This window comes from Psittacula echo (assembly GCF_963264785.1).
Source record: "Psittacula echo genome assembly, chromosome: 1".
Lineage (NCBI taxonomy): Eukaryota > Metazoa > Chordata > Aves > Psittaciformes > Psittacidae > Psittacula > Psittacula echo.
Genome location: NC_137735.1, coordinates 109,686,535 through 109,706,915, shown reverse-complemented (window position 1 = coordinate 109,706,915; position 20,381 = coordinate 109,686,535). Strand labels below are relative to the sequence as shown.

The 20,381-nt window shown below is 44.9% G+C and overlaps 1 protein-coding gene across 3 annotated transcripts in view; it reads left to right on the top strand.

The window, feature by feature from the left end:
• Positions 1 to 7,141: 7,141 nt before the first annotated feature.
• LOC308232933 (protein mono-ADP-ribosyltransferase PARP12-like) overlaps positions 7,142 to 20,381 on the top strand; it is a 24,404-nt gene continuing 11,164 nt past the window's right edge. For all 3 annotated transcript variants that reach the window (XM_080639277.1, XM_080639276.1, XM_080639278.1), the window contains exons 1-9: positions 7,142 to 7,438; positions 11,785 to 11,917; positions 14,062 to 14,311; positions 14,413 to 14,481; positions 14,992 to 15,153; positions 15,766 to 15,864; positions 18,185 to 18,308; positions 19,511 to 19,676; positions 20,169 to 20,283. In XM_080639277.1, coding sequence (XP_080495403.1) covers positions 7,152 to 7,438; positions 11,785 to 11,917; positions 14,062 to 14,311; positions 14,413 to 14,481; positions 14,992 to 15,153; positions 15,766 to 15,864; positions 18,185 to 18,308; positions 19,511 to 19,676; positions 20,169 to 20,283 — 1,405 coding nt within the window. In that variant the 5' untranslated portion in view covers positions 7,142 to 7,151. The remainder of the gene's footprint in view (positions 7,439 to 11,784; positions 11,918 to 14,061; positions 14,312 to 14,412; positions 14,482 to 14,991; positions 15,154 to 15,765; positions 15,865 to 18,184; positions 18,309 to 19,510; positions 19,677 to 20,168; positions 20,284 to 20,381) is intronic.

Sequence of the window (20,381 nt, the reverse complement as noted above, 5' to 3'; positions counted from 1 at the left end):
AGAAATGAACAGGTGAATGTAAAGACTGGTTGGTATGCAGTGAACAAATCATTGTCTCTAAAGACAGCTGTTAAAATTCTCTTCCACCCTGAAGCCAACAAAAACAGAGACTCAAAGTAGTTCAAAAAACAAGCCAGAGATTTCTGAACAGATTTCCCTGTGAATCATGGGCTTAAATTTGCACAGACTTTGCTGACAAAGCAGAGTTTTAGCTACAGTGACTCCAGACTCTGCAGTGCTTGTAGGAACGGTCACCATAGCAAAGGGATAGGACTGTTACTAACTCAGGGTAACCGTAATCTCCCGCCCACTAGGTAAGACTGGCGTGATTTAGTGCCAGACTTGGCTAGTCTGCAAAAGAAGCTTCTAATCCGGGACTTCCTGCTAGTACAGCCAGGGAGGTGGCTGAAAACTACGTCAGAACTGGGTTTGGTGGTTGCTGACTCTGCTAACCATCTCAGAAAGTGTAAGTTTCGCCTGACAGCAGGCTGACTTTTGTGGAAAGTTGAGATTACTGGAAAGAAGACCCTCTTCTATTAAAAAAAAACCTGAAAAGTAAAGAACAAGTGTGACTGCCACAGCATCTGATGAGCCTCGTGCTTTGGGGCCAGATGGTTAAATTTTCCTCTTTTGCTGGGTTTTTCATCAAGACTTTATTTTTTATGGGGTACACCTTCCTTTTTTCCTTGCTGCAGATGCACCGAATAGCCATGGTGGACATTATGGCTCTTAGTTATCAAAGCCTAGCACAGGCACAGTGACAAGGCTTCGTCAGGCACAGGAGATGTCCCAAAGCATGGGAGAGAGGGAGCAGGAAACCTTTCAAGAACAAAAAGTAGTGGATTTGATGGAAGCACCCATGGACCAAAGCCATCCTGGGAGCTCTCAGCAGAACAGGTTCAGTCTTCACAATGGAAGAATGTCCCTGAATGGCTCAGTGGTGATCCACCTGTTCTAACTCTGGTTTATTTTCAATGCTGACTGTTGGTACAGACCCATAAAAGCTGCAGTGACTAAGACCACCACCCTCCTGTGTTGTTCTGAGGCATCAGCATTAGCCAGATGGGTCATGTTCTTGCTCCAACACACGCAAGAAGGGGAACAGTTGGGTTGGTTCAGGCTTGAAGCTTGGTCATGTCGCCGGCTGCAGAAGGAAGGTGGATCTGGGCTTTCTGGAAAGCTATTCAAGAAAATACAAGTAATGTTAAGCAAGACCTCAAGGCAAACATAAGCCTTGAGAAATGCCAAAGGAACGAAAGCAGCTTTGGAGTAAGCAACAAGTGGCAGCAACAGAGATTCTCATGTTACAGGATAGTGTGAGGCCACGACAATGGCACAGATTGCTGGTACAGAACTGCTATGCACAGTTACTAGCCACAGCATCCTGATATTGCAGGCATTTGGTCGGTCACAAGAATGTTTACCTGGTGGAGTCCAAAGCCAGCTCTTTTGTCTATCAGAGCTGTTGTGAAGAAAGCAGGCCTTGGGGGCCTGCCCCTCCTTTCCCTTCGGAACTGCTCTGAAGCTGAAGCTTTACTGCCAATCCCTGCCAGTGCCAGGCTGCAGCTGGGCAACAGCCACACCCGTGCTCAGTCTTAGGCTTTTGCCAGCCTAGCCCTGACCGGGACTGAGTGACTCCGCTTCCCAGCGTGAACTTGAACCTGGCCCGTCACCTGCCCTGAGCTTTGTCTGACCTTGACTGATGTCTCCAGCCCTGATCCCAACCTGGGATTGCTAGTCTGGGTCCCTGTTGGTAGCGTCACTCATGACTGGCTCACCTCACTACTGTGCCATGCTGTCAGCCCCATTCCTGCTGCTCCCTGATGAGTGTAGTGCAGCAGCAGAAGAGCAAGAGAAGCAGTAGCCCTGTGAGCAGCCACCATTCCCACCACTGGCCAGGCACAGGCATGGCTGCAATGCAGCTGCAGCCCAGAGCGGGTGGGATGAGGGACAGGACTCTCAGTTTAAGCATAGTTCCATGAGAAGCAGGGGCAGCTCCCACAGAAACGCTTGCCAGCTTTGTCTCACAGAACTCTGCTCAAGGCCACACAGCTGCTTGTAAGTGTGGGCCAAGAGTGCAGGCATCCCGGCTTCCCAGGGTGGGGAGTGAATGCTGCCAGCACCCTGACTGGCACACTTAACCCTGCAGTCACAGCTGCAGAATGCATTAAGATACTCTTGCTTATATCACTTACTGATGGCTACACAGACAGAAACCAGTTTTGTTTGAGAAACGTTGAGCCGAAGGATCTGCAGAGGTCAACAGTTGACAAGTTATCTTGTTAAAGTTGTACATTTGGGTGCTGAACTGAGAGCAAAGTAAGCATATAATGGTTTAAGGTAACAAAGGTTATATGGTCCCTTCTAAAGAAGCTGCAAGAGCAGTCAACCTTGTACAGCTTGTACAAGTTTCTGGAGATGTTTAACATCAGTTGCTCTTCCAAGGCGATAGCACAATGAAGTGCATTTTCAAAGATCTCTAAAGGTTTGCTCTTTGACAGCACCATGCCTCATAGTGATATAATAACTGAAGTGCAATGCTCCTATGTTACTGTATTCCCACAGAAAAAATATTTACAAGTGTACTGTGAAGGAACTAGCTGTTGCATTTGGTTTACAAATGCACATGTGTAAAACATGCTTAAGGAGATACTGTCCTTTCCTCAGGAGAAAGATCCAACATGCATCCTACCGCATACCTTTGCTAAATCTGACGCTCTGTTTTAAACAACCCAACCAACTAACCAACCAAACCAAAACAAAAAAACCCAACCACCAAACATAAAAATAAGAAGCCTAATATCTAAATTGAATTCGTCATATTGCAACTTGTGCTTTTTGCTGCTCGTCCTTTCCCTGTGCACCTTAGAGGAAAGTCTGGCTCTGTCATCTCTTCATCCCACAATCAGGTAGTTGTAAAGAGCAATAAGGTCTCCCCTTTGCCTTCTCCAAGCTGGAGAGACCTGGCCCTCTCAGCCTCTCCTCATCCATCATGTGCCAGAGCCTCAGCCAGCTTGGTGGTCTCATGTTATTCCTATGCCAGGACACCGGTAGGCTTCTTTGCCACAAGAGCACATTGCTAGCTCCTGGTCACCGATTGTTCATCAGGACTTCCAGGTCTTTTTCTGCAGATCTTGTTCCTAGACACTGGCACAGCCTGCATTATTGCATGGTATTATTCCATTCCAGGTGCAGGACTTGCATTTGCTTTTATTGAACTTGATGAGGTTCCTGTCAACCCACTTCTCCAGGTTGTCTAGGTCCCCTCTGAATAGTAGCCATGCCCTTCAGCTTACTGAAACTACTTCCAACTTGGTGCCATCTGCAGTTGTGCTGAGTATGCTCTGTTCTGTTATCAAGGTTTTCAAAAAGAAGTTTAAGCGCCATTTTGACAGGGATCAGTACTGGGATCGTAGAATTGTTTGGGTTGGAAAAAGGACCTTTAAGATCATCAAAATCCATCAACAAACCTAACACTGCCAAGTCCACCACTGAACCATGTCCCACATCTACACATCTTTTAACTACCTCCTGAGATGGTGACTGTCCTGGGTTCAGCAGTAGCAGTCAGTTTTTCTCCTTCTTAGTAGCTGTTGCAGCACTGTGTTTTTGACTTTTGGCCTGGGAACAGCTGATAACACCGATGTTTAGACTGAGCAAGGACTTTGTGAGTCTCATGCTCTGCCAGGGAGGAGGAGGGGCCGGGAGGAAGCAGGGACAGGACACCTGACCCAAACTAGCCAAAGAGGTATTCCATACCACAGCACGTCATGCCCAGGGAGGTAACTGGGAGTTACCCGGAAGGGCACGTCTTCTTTTCTGTCGGGCTCTTTTCCGGCGGGCGGTATCTTATTCTCTTCCCTTGTTATTTCTCTTATCATTATTATTATTGGTGGCAGCAGTAGTGATTTGTGTTATACCTTAGTTACTGGACTGGTTTTATCTCAACCCGTGGGAGTTACATTCTTTCAATTCTCCTCCCCATTCCTCTGGGGGGTGGGGGGGGAAGTAGACTGCGTGGTTCTAATTTACAGCCGGGGCTTAAAACACGACAGTGACTCAACCATTTCCCTGGGCAGCCTGTTCCAGTGCTTGGCAGCCCTTTGGTGAAGAAATTTTTCCTAATTTCCAATCTAAACTTCCCCTGGAGCAGCTTGAGGCCATTTCCTCTTCTCCTATCCCTTGTTGCTTGGGAGAAGAGCCCAGCATCCACCTCACTACAACCTCCTTAGCTGTAGAGAAAGAGTGATAAGGGAAGACAGCTAGGGAGCTGCAGAACAGAGGGGGAAAGAGGGTTTGGGCTTCTATAGGAGCCCATACTCTGGAGTTAACCTGGACAGGATTGTCCATTCCAGCACAGTCACGGAGCTATGTCCTGGAAACACTGGTCTTCACTGGCAATACAGTTGTGTTTAGGTGTGCATTCATTTACTCAATTCCCCCACTTCATGCACACTCATTCAATTTACTCAACTTCATTCACGCAGTCAAACCCCATACTCACAAGCACTGAGGTGCATGTGCCCAACAGGTCTGGCCAGGATCTATGTGACATACAGTGTAAAGGAAGATAAGCACCGGCTATCACACCGTAATGGAATCTCTTGCGTTATTCTTCACTGGCAGTGGCAAACTGCCTTGGACAGGTCTTTTATGCCTAACAGAGGGTATGAAAGCTACCTGGGACCCAGCACTTACTATCGTGGCGTCCTTGTGCTTTACAGTCTGGCTACTTCTGCTTTCACACACTTCAGGCAACTCATTTACCTGTTATCTGTGTTTCTTCATTTTGAGTTTCTGAGGCTATGGTCTGCTTCCAGTTGGACCAACAGGAAAAGAAATGTCATTTGTGATGTGCTGAATCTTCCTGCCATGTCCAGCTGTCAGATGGAAAAAGGACCTTTAAGATCATCAAGTCTGCAGGGTTTTCGGCAGACAAGTTGTCTATGCTACAGAGTGCAGGTCTTCCTGGTTTGAGAGAAATAATCTCTTTCCCAATTTTACTGCCTTAAACTGTGTCTTTAGTTACCAATACAGGCCATTCTTTTAACCTTTGTTCTGCTATTTCTGCTGGTGCTTACGCACACCCGTTTCCATTTCAATTCAGACTTTGCTCATACCAATCAATACTTCAGTTTCAATTCTCCAAAAGCTGATTTGTCTTACTGAGAAGCCAGGTGAATACCACAGCCAGGGAAAACAAGCAAACATTACAGCTGGAAGTAGAGGACACCAGAGAGAAAGATGTACAGGGACATTTTTAGCAGCAACAAGAGGTTGCATCAACCCAGCCACTTTTTCCATGTTTTCTAACTTTTCAACTTTAAGCAAATTGGTTGATATTTAAGACCAGAATCACTCACTGCACTGTGAATATAATACCAATTTGTGACTCCTTGATAGAGCAGTCCCTTCTGTCTCACCTAGTTGTGTTGTTTCACATAAGTCGGTTCTGTTAGAAGTTGGTAAGGAAGTCCAGTATTTGGGACATTTGTATTTGCAAAACATTATACCAAAACCCAGAATAAATCCAGTAATGATTCTTAGTTTGCTTTCACTCCAGGCTGATCCAAAGCCCTTCTCAAGTGCATTTAAGTGTAGAATAAAACATGCTTGTCGAGGCTGTATTTGCATCTTCTTTCTGCTTGCAGTACTTCACACTACTTTTCTGCTCTGTGCTGTTCTACCAAGTATCCAGTAAAGCTCCGCCAACCACATAGTTCAGATTTCAGAGTGGTTAAGGCACAAATGCATGTTCTCACTGGAACTGGCTGAAAAACAGAAGACATAAATATAAGCAAATGACTGAAAGGTTTGCCTGATTAATGATTTTCTTCTGCTGCCTGGAGTTGGCAGTACTATGCTGATTCACTGTTTGAATAATTTTCTACCTTATCAGTCAGTCATGAAATTACATCAAGCACAGACCTGAGCTTTATCATCCTCGACCTGTTGCCAACCAAGAACGCACATATGCATGCCTAGAACATAAACCAGCCTAGAACTATCAATTTAGTTTTCTAAAGCTAGAACTGATGAGGCAAAATTCTTCTTCCACCTCTCCTTTTCTATTGCTTTCAAAAAAATATTTGTTCAAGTTTCATAGCAACAGGGCAAATATGGTGAACTATGACCAATGAAAAGATCCTTCCATAGCCTTCCCTTCAACAAACCCACAGACTGTACCACCTCAGTCCCATTGCTTGAGGTGGTTCTCTTTCTATGACCTAAACAGTGATCACGACTGCATCTGTGTAGTTTCACATGCCTTTCAAATCAGGCATTTGCACCAGGCAACAGAGGCTATTATTGATTGTATTTTCAAGGCCAACTTCCTGATTCAGACGTAGCAGTTGATACTTACTGTTCCTTAAACTTGCACTGATGAAGAGTTTTAAGTATTGAAGCTCATCTCAGAAGGATTTAGTACTCAGCCCTACCCCCATGTTTCCGATTCAGTATTTGCCATGCTTCCTCGCACACCCACAGACCCTCCTTCAGCATTAACGTGAGCCAGTCACTTCTCTGCTTCACACCCCCTGCCAGGACACCCACTGCTGCAACCAGCATTGATCAGCAGTTGACTGCCCATCTGGAAGAAAGAGAAGTAATAGCATTGCTACATAAATACTAGAATTGTTTGGAGGTCCCAAGTTTTTCTCCTACATTATAGGCTTAATGCTCTGTACATTTGTGTTACTGTCATGTGTAGGTAGAGAGTGAAGTTAGGAGGGAGACAAATCCTTCAGTGGACGCTGGTGCTCTCCTCTAGGTACACACTCAGACTAGCTGGGATCCATACTTGATATCATGAAATGGTTTGGGTTGAACGGGACCTTTAAGCTCATCCAGTTCCAACCCTCTGTCACTGGCAGGGACACCTTAAACTAGACCGGGTTGCCCCAAGAAACCCGGAAGCCCCACATCCCTTCCAACGAGCTCTCACCTCACGTCTCTCTTGGGTGATGCTCAGCCCGTGCTTCCCGCCTTTCCCCTCAGCTCTGCCTTCAGCCGCAGGCTCCGCCCCAAACCTTCGGTTTCGATTCCCGCTGCTGCCGGCGGGGCGGCGGCCGCGCAGATCCGCCCCACCCCGCTTCGCGTCTTAAGTTTCTTCTCTTCTGGGCCAGTCGAGTTAGAGCCAAAGGGGAGGAATGAGTGATCCCTCGGTGTGCAGCTTCCTCACCAAGACCCTATGCGCGCACGGCGGGAGGCTGGCGCTGCAGGATCTGCAGCAGCACGTCGGTCTCTCGGCGCAGCAGCTGAAGGAGACGCTGTCGGCAGCGGGTCCCCAGCGGTTCCTGGTGCAGCGGGACGGCGACGGCGTGTGGGTGCTGGCCGTGTCGGCTGTGCGGGTCTGCGTCCGCAAGGACTGCTCGGGCTGCGACCGGCTGCATCTCTGCAAGCTGCATCTCATGGGCAAGTGCAACCTGGGGTCCAGGTGAGCGTCGCCGGGGTAGGCAGCCCTCGCTAAGGGCAGGGCACAGGGGACTCTCCTTATATGCGTCTGATCCCCATGGGCTTCTCACGGAACGGGCCGCCGTCGGAACTGGCCCGGGGCCCCCTCCGGTCCCGGTTCCGTTCCCTGCCTCGGACCACGCATTTTGTGCTCTCGAAGGACACGTTTGCCGTTCTCGCTGCTTCTTGTTGTGTCTCGCTGTTAAACCCCTTTATATATTCTATATATTTTTATATTTAGTCACTTTCAAAGTGACTGCGGTGGTTTGTGGTTTTCTGAAGCCTGGTTTTCCTTGTCAGTATCACGACTTTTTGTTTGTTAAAGCCTCTTGCCTGTCGCACCCACCCCTCAAACCTTTGGAATACTTTACAAATATTTATCTCCTAAGGAAAAAGTACAGTGCTAGTATATACCGTCTGGTTTTAAGCTATAAAATTACCAGTGTAAGTTGCTGCTCTGCTTACATCCCTGACTGTAAGAGTCATCGTTTGAGTTCCCTTGTACATCGATCCTGTATGCACGGAGGACCCACAGGAAGGGTAGGCCTGGCGGGCCAAAGGTTTAAAAAGAAAAGATAAAGGAAACAAATAAAACAGGACAGAAGTGCAGCCCAGAAGCTTTTCAGTGACAGTCAGTGGCGACAGTGAGCTCTGGTAGAAGAGTTTAAACCCCGCAGGCCTTGTGCTGTTGCAGTATTGTGTTGATAACCACCAGATTCTTCCTCTTTTGTTCCAGCAAACCAGCTCAGAGTGCACTGGGATCTGAAGAGCACACAGGGGGAAGGCTATGTATGTCTCAGAGTTAACTAGCAAAGCGTTAGGATGCTGGAACTTTCTTACTGTTTTTCACGTCACTGGCAGTACAATAACCTTCCGCGTGATTCACTGTTAGAAATGCGCTGATGTGCGTGTAGGCACTTGTGTTGGGTGAGTTGGTGTGAACTAAAATGTGTAGTGACGTGATGCCCTTAATAATGATAAATGATTCTGGCCTCTCAAATAGCACCAAGTATTTAAAGTCACTTTTGTATACATTAATAATTATTAAAATGAAGAGTATGTCTTTCATGGGGAGAGGTTGATTAAAATGAAATGCAGAAGTACTGCTAGGAGGACAACATGGATCAAGACAGAGAGTATTTTTAACTGGTAAGGTAAAATCTACCCTTGCTTCCAGATCTTGCACCCTTTTTGTTTTAGAATCTCTGGAAATAAAAATGTCAGTGCAAATACTGGGATCCTCTTATTTAGTGGAATTAGGATTTTAGTCCCATTAAACCTGTTCTTAACTTGTGCCTGGCAAGTAACTTTTTACTGCTTTTTCTAAACGTATTATTAAACTCAGCTGATTAGTTATCACTGTCTTTGTGGACTGTTTCAACCTTTGACTTACAACTGTGTGCTCAAATGATGTAGATCACTGTGTAACTACAGTGGAATCTGAAGTTCTCTGTGGAGGAATGCTGGTGATGGCTCCCACCTGAGCTACAGATAGCTCACATAGCCATTAATTAAGTGCCTACAGAATCTAATATCCTTAGAACGTTGTTTCTTAGGACCAAAGATGGCACACTTCTGCCCTTCAGGCTTTGCATTCTTATTTATTAACTTACAAAGCAATGAGTCCAACAGACAGTGGTGGTCAGGGGCGAACTGGCTACACAAGGGTCTGTACAGAAGGGTTGGTTCAGACACAACATGAGGTAAAAAAGCTTTCGTGAGAGGAGTTTCAGAAGGCTGAGGTTCTTAATGACTTTTTTGCCTCGGTCTTCGCTGGCAAAAGCTCTGACTGCACCACCCAAGTCTTGGAAGGTGGACGCAGGGACTGTGAGAATTAAGACCTTGGGCCCACTGTAGGAGAGGATCTGGTTAGAGACCATCTTAAAAACCTAAACGTGCACAAGTCCATGGGACCTGATGAAATCCATCCGCGGGTCCTGAAGCAGCTGGCAAATGAAGTTGCTAAGCCACTGGCCATCATATTTGAAAAATCATGGCAGTCAGGTGAAGTTCCCGATGACTGGAAAAAGTGAAATATAACCCCCAGTTTCAAGAAGGGGAAAATGGATGACCCAGGGAATTTTGCCTGGCAAACTCTTGGAGCAGATTCTCCTGGAAGGCATGCTAAGGCACATGAAAAACAAGGAGGTGGTTGGTGACAGCCAGCATGGCTTCACTAAGGGGAAATCCTGCCTGACCAATTTGGTGGCCTTCTATGATGGGGCTACGAAACTGATGGACAGGGGCAGAGCAGCTGACGTCATCTACCTGGACTTGTGCAAAGCGTTCGACACTGTCCCACACGACATCCTTGTCTCTAAATTGGAGAGACATCAATTTGATGGGTGGACCACTCGGTGGATAAAGAACTGGCTGGATGGCCGCACGCAAGGAGTTGTGGTCAATGGCTCGATGTCTGGCTGGAGACCGGTAACGAGTGGTGTCCCTCAGGGATCGGTGTTGGGACCGGTCTTGTTCAACATCTTTGTCAGTGACATGGACAGTGGGATTGAGTGTGCCCTCAGCAAGTTTGCTGATGACACCAAGCTGTGTGGTTCGGTTGATACACTGGAGGGAAGGAATGCCATCCAGAGGGACTTCAACACGCTTGTGAGGTGGGCTGATGCCAACCTGATGAAATTTAACCATGCCAAGTGCAAGGTCCTCCGCCTGGGTTGGAGCAATCCCAGGCACAGCTACAGGTTGGGCAGAGAAGAGATTCAGAGCAGCCCTGCAGAGAAGGACTTGGGGGTGCTGGTCGATGAGAAAATGAACATGAGCCAGCTTCAGTGTGCGCTCACAGCCCAGAAAGCCAACTGCATCCTGGGCTGCATCAAAAGGAGCATGACCAGCAGGTCGAAGGAGATGATCCTGCCCCTCTACTCTGCTCTCGTGAGACCTCACTTGGAGTATTGTGTGCAGTTCTGGTGTCCTCAACATAAAAAGGACATGGAACTGTTGGAACAAGTCCAGAGGAGGGCCACGAGGATGATCAGGGGACTGGAGCACCTCCCGTATGGAGACAGGCTGAGAAAGTTGGGGCTGTTCAGCCTGGAGAAGAGAAGGCTGCATGGAGACCTCATAGCAGCCTTTCAGTATCCAAAGGGGGCCTCCAAGGATGCTGGGGATGGACTATTCATCAGGGACTGTAGTGACAGGACAAGGAGTAACAGGTTCAAACTTAAACAGGGGAAGTTTAGATTGAATATAAGGAAGAAATTCTTTACTGAGAGGGTGGTGAGGCACTGGAATGGGTTGCCCAGGGAGGTTGTGAGTGCTCCATCCTTGGCGGTGTTCAAGGCCAGGTTGGATGAGGTCTTGGGTGGCATGGTTTAGTGTGGGGTGTCCCTGCCCATGGCAGGGGGGTTGGAACTAGATGATCTTAAGGTCCTTTCCAACCCTAACTATTCTATTATTTGAAGATAACTAGAGGGAGGCTGAAATGATAAAAGGAACAGAGGCTTGGGTCTGATACATTCACAGGTACTTTTAGTGGTTGAGTGTGTCTAGCCTGAAGGCTGTATCAAATGCTTTTGAAGAGCAAGACATTAGGAAGCTATATTTTACTGCACTGAATTAATGCATAGGTTGACTCTTTCTCCTCTTATTGATTGCATTATCTTTTCAAATAGATGCAAAAAGCACTGCAATCTCTAATTCATACTCACTTCAGACATTTCTCTTGGGTTAGTAAATGCTACCAGCATCTTTGTTACTGTTGTTTAATTGCTTCTATATCCAAAACTTTGAAGTTAATGAACTTCCTTGGGGTTTGTTTGTGTTTTGGGGTTTTTGTTTGTTTAAATTCCCGCCCAGCAGACATAACAAAGTGTGTTGTTTTCAGTTTCACTATCTCTTTGTTTTGCACTCTCAGACTCTTGCATCTTTCTTTACATGCCAACTCTGAGACAGCAACCTTTTTATGTTCACAAAGTCAAGGGTGTTTCAACTTCCTCCGTTGTTGATGTATTCCTGTAAAATTAGCTTTCTTTCTAGCTGTTTGCGCCGTGTGACTTGACTTGCCTCTTACAGAAGGGAAAGAAAGTGTGGGGTAGACAGGCTTGACTTCAAATCTCTGCTGCTAGCTTCCTTAAAAGTGGTCTGGCCACATCAGTGTTTAAAATAGTACCGCTACCGTATTTCACAGTTGTTATGCTGTTTGATCCATTCTCCAGATAATTACAGACACCATCTGAATGTTCACAGAGGCTTTTGCCAAACTACCTTTTTCTCAGTGGCTTTTCCCAGGTTGCATGTTATCTGAGGTGGTTCTTTACATCAGCTTGACTGAAGAAGTAACCACTGATATTTCTGTGTGTTTTCCTGCAGATCTTGTAGGTACCCACACAACATCATCAATGCTGAGAACAAAAAAGTCCTGAAGACCCATGAGCTGTCTAGCCTTGATGAGAATGAGCTGCGAGTCCTGCTTCTCCAAAATGACCCTTTCTTTCTCCCTGATGTGAGTTGTACTGATTTCTTAAGAGAAGCTTTTGTGCATCTGGAATGGGAGAGGGGCAGAGAGAATGTGGAGTCCTGATCTCAATTTCAAGCTATTACAATATGTAACAGTAATGCCAAGATTAGTGTGAATGAAGTAGGAATGGGAATGGCTGGGTGTGAAAGCACCAGAAGAAACAACGTAGAGCCGGAGTTGTGAAAGTGCCAAGTACTTATAATGAAAAAAATAACAGCAATAAAAATGCTAAATGCTGAGGAATGTGTTGCTTATGTAAATACCAAAAAGGTCGCACCTGGATAAAGCCATGTCATCTGTGACTTGTCAGCAGATGACCTGCTGTCTGACAGCAGGAATTGGACAACAAGGCTATGGCCTGTTTTGTGTACTACTCCTATTATCCCAACAGGATAACTATAAGGTTACTCCAAACAAGCAAGCAAAAAACATCAGCAACTTCACCAGAGATTTGCGGTGAGGTGAGCAAGATGGAGGTGAAAGTTCACAATAACTATTTGTGCTTACAGGACGAAAGGCCTATGTGATGGAGACCAGGAAGCAAGGGCCCCCTTCCTTTTCCAGCCTATGTAGACCTGCACATTTTGGTGCTCGACGGTTTAGGGGGTGAGAAAAATCTGTGAGAAAACAACCAAATGAGTGCAGTCAGTTTTGTCTGAAATCTGCCCGTTCTAAAGTGCACTGGGTTTTTGTACACTGATTTTTTTACAAGGCACTTTTATTTTTTTTGTATGCAAGTCACTGTTTTGATAAATTTGCCTAACAATCCATTGTGGTTCTGCATGCGTGCGTAAGGGCAATGCTGTCTTCAAGGTATGGCTGTTTCAAAGCCAAGAATATCCTGTTCTGGCTACAGCTGTTCCTGGTTAAGAAATGACCAGAGTACTTCCCTTTTACCTTTGTTTTTTGGAGGTTATAATCTCCACAGACCTGTTGGCCTAATGCTTCTATTGCTTTCTTATTCCCTGCTGTGACAGTGCGGGGCTTTGACAAAATAGATCCTTTCTTGGTTTTCGGTAGTGTTTTAAAATATGTTGTGCTGACAGGTTCAAGGAGCGTGGTGGTGATGAGCAAGGAGGATTAACAAAATCTCTGTCTGCTCAGCTGCATCTAAAACTTGTGTTACTTGTTTAATTAGTCCTGGTATGACCAGAGAGTGCCAACCATAGCTGATTGGTATTATTTTAAGCTCTTTTCTATAGCTCTGTTCAGACTTCACTGCTGTCAGGCATTGTTGATTACCTCTAATTGAGCACCTAAACTATTACAAAGTAAAACAGCAGAAGACAGTGATCATGCAGGCCATTCATAAACCTGAGAGCTGGTGAAAGGGGTGTGAAAGCCCATTTGGTTGTTTAGAAATGCTGACTGGGTCTGTGTGTGTGCTACGTTTGTGGGAGCTGGGTCTGTTTAGCTTGGAGAAGTGAAGGCTCAGGGGAATCTCATCTCACTAGTGTTTACAAACACCTGAAGGGAAGTGCGTACAAAGCACGTAACTGGTTTTTCCTCAGTGGTGCCCAGAACCAGAGGTGATGGGTGCAAACTGAAACACAGGAGGTTCCCTCTGAACATCCCAAAATGCTTTTTTTACTCTGAGGGTGACTGAGCGCTGACACAGGTTTCCCAGAGAGGTTGTGGAGTCTCTCTCCTGGGAGATACTCAAAACCCATCTGGACACAGTCCTGGGCCCTGCAGGGGCATCTCTGCTCAGGCACCTTGAGCACCTCCCCTTGTTCCTTCTTCTCACCCTGGTGTCTGCAGGGGTTGGTTTGTTTTTTAATAGAATAGCTGTAAACCAGTCAGTTGTTATGTGATTGTCTTGTTTAGGAGTGCCGAGAATGAATGCTTGTTGGATTGGCTTTTCTTCGTGGGGGAAAAAAAACCCCAAACCCCACTTATGCACAACTTCAAAAGTGGAAATGCATGAGTTAGCTGAAAATGCCTGCTTTTCCGTACAAGAAATCTGCCTAGATTAAAGAAGTCACAATGAAAACATGCCTTTCTGTCACTGTATTTCTGCTGTTAAAACTGCATGTTTACAGAAGAAAGAAAAAACTTACTGATCCTAATGTGATTCTAGTGGAATTACTGATTCCGTTTCATGCTTCATCTGTCCTCCCCACTTCTAGATCTGCCAACTTTACAACAGAAAGGATAGTAACTGCAGCCAGCAAAATAACTGCAACAAGCTTCATATTTGTCGACACTTTCTCAAAGGGGAATGTAGATTTTTTTTGTGCAAGAGGTCCCATAACCTCTTGGATACCGATTCATTGAAACTGTTGGAAACTGGAGGCATTGATGTGAAGATAGCTTTAAACTTGCAGACTATATGTAATCACAAGCATATGGAATTCAACAAGGAACTGAAGGGGAAAAGTAAGTTGTAAGAAACATCATCCTCAACACACAAATTAGGATGTTATCAGCTAGCTCAGTTTCTGGTCCAGCAGTGCTGTTCATTCAGTCTTCTCATGCAGGTCCCAGAAGCCATGCACCTGATCAGAGACAGCACCAGTCTCCAACAGGAGCTGGAGGTAAAGATGAAGGTATGGATTGTTTCTAACCTTCCAGTCCTGGGATTGGTGGGTCTCATTGGGATCTGCTCTCATACAGCTCCACAGCTCCCTGTGGTAGTTGGAGTACAGCTTATGTACTTACCCTACCAGACGCTGAAAGCCATGGTACTGGACAGCCTGTGCAGGACTGTTGAGATATCTGCCCAGGCACTGTGCAGCACAATGTGGAGTAGTCTGGGATTGATCTCTGTACTCTTCTGGACACACTGTTTGTTTCCTGGGAAGGAGACAGAGTTGTGTCTGTGTGAGAGAGATCTTCCCTTGCCTTCTGTCCCCAGGGAACGGATATTGCTTTGCCAGTTGAGCAGTAGTCTTGATCTACCTTACAGTGAGGGAACAGGAACTCTGAAGTCTCCTGTTCTCCTGAGCAGAAGGGCCTTGTCTTTAAAACCTATCAGAGTCCAATACTCTGAACAATTTTTTTTAGATGTTCCGTGCATGGAGGGTGTGATGACTAAAATCAGATTTACTTATTTGAAGATAGGTGCCATTACACGGGTGTTGTGAGCTACCCCAGCTGGCAGCTGGGCACCACACAGCCATACACTCACTTCCCCCTCACCACTGGTGGATCAGGGGAAGAGGAAAAAAAGAAAGCAACAACAAGAAAACCTGAGTGTCAAGAAGAGGGAAAAGTGAAGGGTAAGTGGAAGAAGTAAGAAAATGAAGGAAAACAAGTGATGCAAAGGCAATCTCCACCTCCCATGGATAGGCTGATGGCCAGACGGTTCCCAAGCAAAAGATAGCTAACCCTCCTCTCATTGAAGTTCTTTTATTAGTTGCTTAATTTTTATACCTGTGTGTTGGGCTGAGCCCTGTGTTCACTCCCCCCATGCTGGTCTGGCTAATTAAGGGAGAAACATTTATATTGCCAGTTGATTCACTCAGCTGTTGTAGCCCTTTACAGTAAAAGCCACCCTTTGGTCCCCTTTGTGTTGAGAAAAAGTCAGCTTTTTTGCAGTAGCCATGGTCAGTCATACCCTGTGTAACTGTCTGAGCTTCATGACGTTGCCCTTGCCCATTTCTGCCGAGACTTCTTCCACTGTAGGGGTTTATTGGTGAGTCACAAAGCCCTAACTCATGTGGTGGGGCTTCATGTATGTGGGATAGTTGTATCCTGAAAGCACTTGACTTGGCTACTGCAGTCAACTCCTTGTTATTTCTGCGATGAAATACCAAATGCAGTGTCTTTGTCTTAGACATCTTGGTCTATTTTGATAGGGCAGATAAGGATTGTTGTGTTCTTTCCTGTAGATAAAAAAGGTGATTCCTCTGCTAAAGCTTCAAAGGACAACAAAGATAACTGTGATCAGATATGTGTGTTCTATGTCTGGAAGTACTGCAAGAATAAAGGTAAGCTTTGTAAAAAGTAATGTTCTCTTTGGAGAGCAGGGTCTACAGAGGCACTCCCACTCATATGGCAATAGTGGTGCCATATGGACTGGTGGTTTTGCCTTCTCATTTACTTTGTTTCCAAGTCACTAATAAACATTGTTAGAATTACAGACATAATCAGAGGGAAGTCAGGTGGGTACTCTAAACCTTTTCTCCACTAGATGATCCATCTATGGCCTGTTTCAGCCCTCTTGATGGGGGCAGGCTTTGTGTGTGTTTCTGTGGCAAAAACTCTTCAAATATTCAATGTTACACATTCTGTAACTATTAAATAAATTTAAGAGCTCTTCTTATGTTGTCATCGTTGACAACAGGTAACTATAGGTCATCCTGTACTCCTGCAGTATCTTATGTACATCAGATAATAATGATATTCTTCCCTTTTAAGTCCTTCTTAAAGTGATCTGAGGTGTTAAAATGTCCTAAGAAAACATAGTAGTTCTACCAGCTAAGCTAAAAGTAAATCTAGTCATTGTCTGTCTGGCAGTGGCCAGTTTCAGAGGTCTGGGGGAAATTGCAAGTATAACAATTGTATTTGGGGGCTGTCTCTTAGCAGTTGCTTAACCCCCAGGTTAGGCTCTTCTTTGGTTATGAGAAGGTACCATGAGATTTTCTTTAACTGAGCTTGTCCAGTCTCTTTCTAAAGGACTACTCCTTTTCTGACCACCTGATCTTGGTAAAAGAGCTGCTTAAATAGATCAGACTGTGTTTGCTTTCACTTAGGATGTAGACAGTAAGTTGGCTGATAACTGATCCGAGATATCTGTGTGCATTTAGCGTTTCCATAGTGTGTGTGTGTGTGCGTTCTGGTAAAGATGCCATTCTCCTGTCAGAAGCTCCTTTTCTGAGATGCAGATGAGTAAGTTACTTTAGGGCTTGACAATACCTTTTCTTAATCATTACTTTGAAGAGAGACAGCACTTTAAAAAGTAAATTATCTCTTTTATGAGTATTTTATGGATAATAGAAATGAAATCTGGCCAAGAGAGACCAAGTGTGGTTTTGTCTACAGTATGCCAATTTAATTTAAACACACAGGGTGCGCTCCAGCTCTGTTAACAAAAACGAAGGAAGAAAGAAGTGAATGACACTGTTGTCTTCATAACTAGGGTTAATTTCCATATGTTCTGTGGTCAGATACATCAGGGGTCATGAATGGTGAAAATCGTTTTGGCTCTGTCTGTGCAGCCACCGCTCCAGCCTTGTGTCAGATTTCTCAGACTTTCTGCTTGTTTAGGACCAGGCTTGAGGTTTAAGTTTATTAACCTTTGGACCTGCATAATGTCAATGTACCTGTGTGCTGGCTGTGGAGGTCAGGCGCAAAGCAGCTATATTGTGACCACCAAATAGCTAAACTCAAGTAACAGTTGGAGGGTTAGTGTGCTTTGTTGTGCCACGTTTGTCTCAAAAGTGGTAAATAAGAGGTTTGGTCCATAACTGGATGTGGAACACATCAGCTTTCCCCAGCACGGAGGCTTGGAGGGCAGCCTCTGCCTGTATGCAGCAACATGCACATGTTAAGCAGATCTGAACTCAAGCATGCAGACATTCATGCATTGAAAACATAGATGATTTAAGAAGTCCCAGAAGTCTTTTTCTTCCTGTGTGAATGGTATATAGTACAGCTGCAGGTCTTGCATGCAAGGCAGCTAAGAATTGCTGCTTCCTATGTTCTAAGAAGCAGAGCAACAACTCCAACAGTGCCTGGCAGTCTCACTAGTGGGGGAGCATGCTACCTGTTCAGGGGTGAGTGTAGGGTCTCTTTTCGGGGATGTTCTATGGAGCGTTGCAGTCCTTTATGCTGCCTCATTCATTGAGCTTGGCCTGAAAAAAAAAAAAGGCATGCAGATTTTGATAACCACCCCATATGTTCTAAAGGAAAGAGGTAACCAAATATATTGAATGCTTATATGACATGTAGAGTAGAGTTTTTACAGCTGAGAAATGTGGTGGTGTGACCCATACTCACACATTTCCTATCTGTGGCACTGCTCTCCCAGCTGCCATTGTCGAGGCTCAGTAAAGGGAAGGCTGTGGTTTCTTTGGAATATATTTAGCAGTATGAGAGCTTATGTTGCTTTTCCAGGTAAGACTGGAGACACCCCTATCGTTCAGATTCTATTTTCAGCATTCTGTCTTTATTGCTCATGCCAAACTCCAGGAGATAAAGCCAAGAGTGTAAAAAAGAAAAAATGCTTGTTCCTTCCCTCCCCACCATGCCTTGTCTCGCTCTCTGTTATGACTGCAGAACTCTTGACTGTGTCTGATCTCATTACAGATAAATGCAGATATGTTCATTACCACTTGCCGTATCGATGGCAGGTATATAATGGGGTGACCTGGAAAGACCTCGCCATGATGGAGAAAGTTGAAAAGGCCTATTGTGACCCACAGACCACCAGGTATAGTGATGCTGCACTGCTTGCTTAGAGTACTGTAGTTGAGCCCTAGAGGACGACCATTTTGTTTTCTTCCTAAAGGTGTTTGACATCTATAACTACTGATTACTGAGCTGCTCAGGATCTGGAAGGATGTACAAATGAGAATTCTTCTTCTTAAAAAGAAAAGTGAAAGTGATTGCATGGAACTATCACCCCATTTTTGTCTTCCAAAAGTAACCAAACTATCTTGCATTTAAAACCTGAGGGTAAAAAGAAGTGGATGGAATTTAGTGCTTAAAATATTAGTATTTCAGATAATGAATCATACTTTATAATAACTTAAGTTGTGCCTTTTAACAGCAGTTCAGAGCTGGTCCTTCTCTATGGCTATTCCTTTCCCAATACAGCTAGTATCTGTAATAATTTTATAGTATCTATAATATGCCTAGAGAAATTTGTTAAGTGGCCCCTTGTGTGAGCAGCCAATCTTGTTTTTTTAAGAGAGTGCATTTTCCCTTTAACTCCTTGCTGAAAGCCCCCCTGTGAGCCACATGGATTTGTAGGGGACCCTAAGTTTGGCCTCAGTAAAATGGTATAGGCATTTTGGCCTGTGCCTCTTCTGACAGCAGATGATTTAGATTTGCATCCCAATTAGGCTGTGGATGGTACAAATCACAAGCAAGATTCCCAACAGGAGGCTGCTTTCAAAGTCTTTTTGCTTGAGAGTTAATTTTTCAAGCCTCCCAGGAGTAAGAGCCCAGGCGGCTCCAGTGATGAATGCCATTTACAGAACTCGCAGGTGGGACTGCATCCTCTGTAGCCACATTAAGAACAAAGCTGGTACGCTGCAGGTGTTTGCTGGCAAACTCAGGCAGGTACTTACCAACTTCCATTTTTGTACTGAGAAAAACTAAATATGATACTTATTTCAGAAGTACTGCTTTCCATGTTGTACATGTAGCCCCAGACTGTCTGTGAAGCTGGCAGCGCAGCATCTGGCTAGTGATTGAGGTGGCATTTGGTGTCTCACAGGCCATAGTTCACTTCTGAAGCTTGGAAACAGTTTTCAGAGCTGCCACGCAGCCTGTGAGAAATACTTATATTTCAGGCCTATTAAGTTCAGGCACTCACTTTATATTAAAGAAAATTCCACCATGTTAAACTGAGGATTAAAGGATGATATATATACTGTTAACTACAATAAACCTGATTTTGTCCTTAAGTATAGCGGATGACAACATTGATTTCCAAACAATGACCTGCTGCTCTTCTTCACTTCGACGCCTCTGTACACCATCATCAGTCACAAAACCCACATTTGTATTGACCACGCAGTGGCTTTGGTATTGGAAGAATGACAAAGGCCAGTGGATTGAATATGGAGAACAGGTGACTCCACATCCTGTGCAAGGAATCACTTCTGAAGAAATGTGTGGAGCCTCTTTCCCCTCTTTCCTTTTACTCAGCAGGATTAATTAAGTAAATACTTAGGCTTGAATGTTACAGTGTCGAGGCAGTAAAGCTACAGATATTCATAACAGATGTGATGAAATGATGATAGGCTGTGGGGAGGGAACATGCCTTATCTCCTTGCAGTGAGGTTCAGTATGAACTTTTTGCATGTTGTACATTTTTGTGTACTTTAGAGAATTATAGTTGCATTGTGATTTAACCCTGGTGTCATGGAGCAGATTTAGGATCTGCTGACTATGCCAGTTTGTTGCGGGGGAGATTTTAGACTTAATGTAGATTCCTTTTCATCCTGCTCTGTGCGTCTTTTCTCCCTCTACCCAAACTAGTCATCCAGGGCTTAGTCCTGACTGTGTTCACTCATTACTCTTCTGTCTCTCTCTTTTTTTCTCTTTTTTTTCCTCCACAAAGGGAGATAGTGTGAGCTCACCATCTTCTGCTATTATTGAGAATTTGTATCTAGCAGATCCAGATGGCACCATGCTTTTCCAGGCTGGCTTGTATAAGTACGAGCTCAATTTTAAAGGTACTCATTTTAAAGATTCTCATTTACAACTATGAAGTGCTTTACAAAGGTCAACTTGCAAGCTATCCCAGCTTTTAGAAGCCGTTATTTGTTTTACT